Genomic DNA, 6098 nt, shown 5'->3' with positions numbered 1-6098 from the left:
TGCCCGATTTCAATGTCCTAAGTAAATGAAAAGCATACTGCTGTCAAGTGAGTGCTATGTCTTATTGTTTTACAATTATGCAGAGAAATAAAATCATATACTTGTGCACAGCAACATGATTTTTTAACGGTCAAGTCTTTTTGTTGACTTGCCAATTAATTTACAGTGCCTAGATACTTAGCAAGAACTTCAATTATATCTACACAGAACAATGTCAAAATGCAAGAATGGCTTACCTTGTTCATACAAAGATGAGCATCAAGCACTGACTTTAGGTTCAACATCGGCTCACCCATTCCCATGAAAACCACATTTGTCACCCTATGCTTGAACACGTCTTCAATAGCCAACACCTAGACATTTAAAATTACACTTGTAAACAAAAGCCACATTTACATTTTTTACTAAGAATTCTTCTCCGGGGTCTCTCAAGTGGGAACAAACATCTGTTTCTTAACACTTATGCCTCTCTATGATAAGACGTTTACGATCAGATCAATAGACTGTTACTAGTAATAATTGTAAATCTGTGATTAACAATCTTGTTATTTCTCAAATTTACATTATGTGATTGCCAAAAAAAAAAACTATACATGACTTACATTCAAAATTTCATGCTTAAAACTACACATATGATATATATATATATATATATATATATTTCGGAAAATTATAAGATCACTCACATTTTTTGGATTAAAAAAAAAATGTAGTATGACGGAAACGTTTTAATATATAAACCCGTTTTAATATATAAACCCACCCACGTCACTCATTAGGACTTCAGAAACCTAAACCTATAGTTGTGACACTGACATCAACAACAAAAAAAAACATAATCGGCAAGCGCCGCCAAGCTCTGCAAACTCATTCCTTAAAAAGAGATCGAGCAAAGAGCCACTTTGGTGAAACAAAAAAGTTGTGTTGGATTCAGAGGTCTGAATCTGTTGTTACACTGATGGGGTTCGAAGATCTCTACTGTTAGATTGATTCAGCATCCTGTCACACCTTAAGGTACTTTACAGCTAATTCTTCCTTTGAGTAGCCAGTAGCGCTAGGTTGGGACTAGATATGAGATTAAGATTGACTAGTTGGTTTAATGACAATATCTTCGATGATACGGTGTCTCGTCTCAACCTCTCTGTTTTTGGTTTCATTGGAATACATACGGCTGTTTTCAAGTTGAGACGACATGGCTTTGTGATTTTTCTCTCCAAGCGAATGGTGATACTCAAACTATCCATAATCTATATATATTGAGAAAGTCACTTTTTGAGATGATGAAATTTTGTTTGTTTTTTAGCACCATTAGCTTGAAACACTTGGTTTTATGGATTTTATCTCAAATGGAAGATTTATGTGGGATAGTTTGAGTTGATCAGATGGTAGAAATGGGATATAGATCTATGTTTTAGTCTTTACCATATCAAAAAGTTGTAGATTTAGTTGATCGAATGGTAGAAACATAGGTCATCAAATCCTATNTCTTGTTATTTCTCAAATTTACATTATGTGATTGCCAAAAAAAAAAACTATACATGACTTACATTCAAAATTTCATGCTTAAAACTACACATATGATATATATATATATATATATATATATATTTCGGAAAATTATAAGATCACTCACATTTTTTGGATTAAAAAAAAAATGTAGTATGACGGAAACGTTTTAATATATAAACCCGTTTTAATATATAAACCCACCCACGTCACTCATTAGGACTTCAGAAACCTAAACCTATAGTTGTGACACTGACATCAACAACAAAAAAAAACATAATCGGCAAGCGCCGCCAAGCTCTGCAAACTCATTCCTTAAAAAGAGATCGAGCAAAGAGCCACTTTGGTGAAACAAAAAAGTTGTGTTGGATTCAGAGGTCTGAATCTGTTGTTACACTGATGGGGTTCGAAGATCTCTACTGTTAGATTGATTCAGCATCCTGTCACACCTTAAGGTACTTTACAGCTAATTCTTCCTTTGAGTAGCCAGTAGCGCTAGGTTGGGACTAGATATGAGATTAAGATTGACTAGTTGGTTTAATGACAATATCTTCGATGATACGGTGTCTCGTCTCAACCTCTCTGTTTTTGGTTTCATTGGAATACATACGGCTGTTTTCAAGTTGAGACGACATGGCTTTGTGATTTTTCTCTCCAAGCGAATGGTGATACTCAAACTATCCATAATCTATATATATTGAGAAAGTCACTTTTTGAGATGATGAAATTTTGTTTGTTTTTTAGCACCATTAGCTTGAAACACTTGGTTTTATGGATTTTATCTCAAATGGAAGATTTATGTGGGATAGTTTGAGTTGATCAGATGGTAGAAATGGGATATAGATCTATGTTTTAGTCTTTACCATATCAAAAAGTTGTAGATTTAGTTGATCGAATGGTAGAAACATAGGTCATCAAATCCTATATTGATATTCAAGTATACGCAAAAGAGTAAGATGGATCTTGATATATCATTGAGATAGTGGGCGTATATGAGCATATCCAAAAGAGTGAGATGGATTCTGATCATCTTTCTAGTAGTAGACATATTCTAGGATATGCAAAAGAGTAAGATACATGGTTGTGATAAAGGAAATTACAAAAGACAAGTGATTTTGCAAGAAAGAAGATGCCTAAGCTAAGATGTTTATGTGAGTGTGTCTAGGAGATCAATACATGAGTTCTTCACTTGTAATTTTCTCTTATCATTGTACTGGTCTTTTGGCCGAGTCTTATGTTGTATGAAGTTTCATTATTAAAAGCAAAATTTCTTCTTCTTTTCTTTGTACATTATTTATATACCTTTCACTGCTCAATCAAATAACAGTTTCGTCGCTATGTACTTCTGTTACTCTTGCAGTTCGATCATTAGGCTACATATCGATTATATTAATATTTGTGGCTTATTAAGTTGTGTTTTCTTATAAAGAATAGTTACATTTGAATCTGGTAGTCGAACATGTTTCGTTTCGGGAAGATAAAACATTAGAAAAAAATCTCATGACAAATGGAATCAAACAAGCATTTGAACGGCATCAAATCAAAGGTAAAATTCAAATCAGAATCTCTGAGCTTAGAAACCAATGCCACCGAATCATGGATTTAGAATCGTACTATAACCCAAATAAAAATTTAATAAAACAAACAATTGATCTAGCTAAGACGAAGATGCAATCCTAGAGTAATGGTGGAGCATCGAGGATGAAAAATAAATGACATGATTAAAATGATATGGAATTTCACATTAACCACACTAACCAGTTACCACCGGTTATTAATTTATTATTATCCAGCAAATAAAGAAAGACCAATCTTTACAATACATGTTTCACCTAATTAGGAAAGCTTCATGATCGTGTCTGTCAACTCACTAGATCCTTTATTTCCAAGTTAGAACTTAATTAGTTAAAAAAATATATCTGGATTTACTATTTTTTTGAAATGCTTTGGACTTTGGAGTTTGGCTTTAGGTGTTATTGTCCAATTCACTACAAACAGTTACGTAGCTAAATATAACACTGGACACACACGTATTTATCATACAGAATATTCTAAAAACAATGTTTTCTGACGTGCACCCAAGTTTTCTTTCTCGAAGAAATTTCCTGCGACAACCCTAATCCGCCGCATCTTGCCTCTCCGATGTCCGGTTACGACCGGCACCGTGAGAGGGCTCTAGGATACTTGGTCCAAAACCATCCCTGCACTTGAAGACGCCGGTGAATTGATTCGGCTCTGTTTTCTCGTGGCGAGTGTCGAAGGTCCGCCGTGCACGACGGCCGTTTTCGGTGGCTAAAATCTCATGTCTCTGCCTCCATTGCTTGTAGACGGCGGTGGATCAAGGTGGAGGCTCTGATTTCCGGTCCTCGCGTCTCGCATCTCAATCGGCAGAGCAAACTGTGTTTGTAGATCTGTTTTCAGGTCGCCTTCTTCCTGGTGTGTCCGGCGGTCGAGTGTGCTACCCTTGGCCATGTCGTGGTGTAGCGTGTACACTTTGCTCGGATTCTTTTTCCAAGATCTATCTTAGTCTAACCGCCGCGTTTCGGCTCGTGTCTGCCGGAGGTAAGGGTTTCTATGTGTCGGTTTGTTTGCTTTGAGGACAGCTTACTGCCACACGCTTGAAGCTTCTGTCCACTCCGTTCGTGTCGATTTCGTGTGTTGGAGTTTGATTCGGGGGGCTTTCTTTGGCTTTGTGGATGATTCGATGCCTTGGTTGGTGTTGTTCATCGACTCTCTTGAGCCTCTGATGCCTCAGCCTCTCATTTCTGGTTCTCCTTCACATAGGTTTCAGAGCATGGCTACTATTTGGTTGCGTTTTACCTCATCTTTTTCGTGAGTCTTGACTTAGGAGAATGATGTCTCTGTCGGCATCATCTGCTTGAGGACAGTAGCATCGAAAAAGGCTTTTGTACAATTTACATTAAAAAAAAAAAAGGGTATCCAACAGGGAAACCTTATCTTGGGACTATATAAACCCAACTCTCGACCTCTCATAAACCTAAACCTAAAACGGCAAAGCCTGACGTCAGATACACAAAAGAGTTTACTTGAGCGCCGTCTAGCTCTGCCAGTACGAACTGTAACTCCATCTTGACACAAAATCAGAGATGAGTTCTAAGATCAGATCCCGCCGTTTAGATCGAGTCATGGTCTTGTCTTATAGAAAGGTACTTTCATCTACTTCTTTTCTTTTGTTTACTGAGCCGAGCGCCATCTAAAACATGGTCTTTGTCTTATAGGTTCATGGTCTTATTTTCCATGTTGGGGCCCAATTTTCACCAGCCGTGTGTCTCTTTCGTCCTGTCCGTCCCGATTGTTTTTGGTGTCATCGGAATATTGAGATCTCTTTCCAAGATGAACCAACAAGGTTTTGTTGTGATTTTTCTCTCCAAGCGAATTTTTCGTTTACTTACATCTAACCATTCACCATTCTAAGTCCAACATAGCGGATTCTAAATCCAACATAGTGGATTCTAAGTCCAACATAGCGGATTTTAAGTCCAACATAGCGGATTCTAAACCCAAGATAAAGTAATGGTTTTTTCTTCTAAATAAAAACTATAAATTTTAGATCTATTTTGCAGGAATAAGTTTTAAATAAATGTGTTGTTCTTAGTTGCTGATAAAATTACTTATGCTTTCGCGGAATATCTTATATCATATATTTTAGGATATGCAAAAAAAATTGTAATTTTTTATTGTATTTTCTAATACATTTGTTTTGTAATTTTGGTTTTTATAGTGATTTTTAACATTTGTCTTGCAATTTTATTTGTGTTCTGGTTTCACTTTCCAATCAATTATATAAGTTATATATTACCCATTCGAAAACTTATCAATACACTCCCTTGATCGACATTATATGCGTGTTAAGGAGAATATGATAATTCAGCTCATGTATTTAAAGTTTGTATGGATTTGATCTGTTAATATCATTCACTCGATAACACTATTAAATTGGCTTCCTCGTCACAATTATAATAAACCAAACATCACATCACAAACATATAGGCCAAAAACATATATAAAACTCATGTCAAGAGTCGTCAGTTCTCAAACGTGCTTCAATCTCCTCATCCCCAGCTGTAGTGACCGACCAAACCTTTAAAGTCAAATTTTACTTTTTCGTCATCTAGTCATGCCTGTCTACTTTTCAAAACAAAGTTGAATAGAGCCATCTCATCGCAAAACCAGAGATTTGTGCAATCGAGGACATCAACACGCGACAGCTTCTGCATCTGGCTGAGATTCTTGACTATCCGTCTCAGCAATTACAGGGCTTTTCTGAAACTTATTCTTCAGCTGACCACAAGCAGCACTTGCATCAAGTCCTCTTGTTTGCCTGACGCTGGCAGTTATCTTACGCGACTCCAATGCAGCTGCAAACGCTAGGACCTGTACATTTGGTTTAAAGAAGCGATTTAAGGAACTTTTATTTGTATTTTTCAATGAGGTTCTGAATTCAAACACCAAAAAATACAAATGCGTAGGCTTAATGGTTAGTAACATACCGCTTTCTTGTAAGGTCGCTTGTACTCTGATCCTTCTATCGGGTTGTAAGGTATCAAATTTACGTGATAAGTTTTACCCCA

General features: G+C 36.4%; 1 protein-coding gene and 1 long non-coding RNA gene across 4 annotated transcripts in view; one reads left to right on the top strand and one right to left on the bottom strand.

Moving 5' to 3' along the window:
- LOC104792792 lies at nucleotides 791-2782 on the top strand. The gene is made up of 2 exons (XR_769112.2): nucleotides 791-1469; nucleotides 2417-2782. It is a non-coding gene; the product is annotated as an uncharacterized LOC104792792 (long non-coding RNA).
- The window catches only part of LOC104792794 (probable dual-specificity RNA methyltransferase RlmN), a 4137-nt gene continuing 3443 nt past the window's right edge, over nucleotides 5405-6098 (bottom strand). The window contains exons 10-11 of one of the 3 annotated variants that reach the window (XM_010519016.2): nucleotides 6018-6094; nucleotides 5437-5901 (exon numbers count right to left, since the gene is read on the bottom strand). In XM_010519016.2, the coding sequence (XP_010517318.1) occupies nucleotides 5722-5901; nucleotides 6018-6094 (257 nt within the window). In that variant the 3' untranslated portion in view covers nucleotides 5437-5721. Of the gene's footprint in view, nucleotides 5902-6017; nucleotides 6095-6098 lie in introns of all 3 variants that reach the window. The other 2 variants (XM_019246998.1, XM_010519017.2) reach the window with 2 other exon arrangements.

Source organism: Camelina sativa, chromosome 6 (assembly GCF_000633955.1).
Source record: "Camelina sativa cultivar DH55 chromosome 6, Cs, whole genome shotgun sequence".
In the NCBI taxonomy this organism is placed as follows: Eukaryota; Viridiplantae; Streptophyta; class Magnoliopsida; order Brassicales; family Brassicaceae; genus Camelina; species Camelina sativa.
Note: the sequence above shows the minus strand (reverse complement) of the source record. Positions and strands in the feature narration are given on the sequence as shown.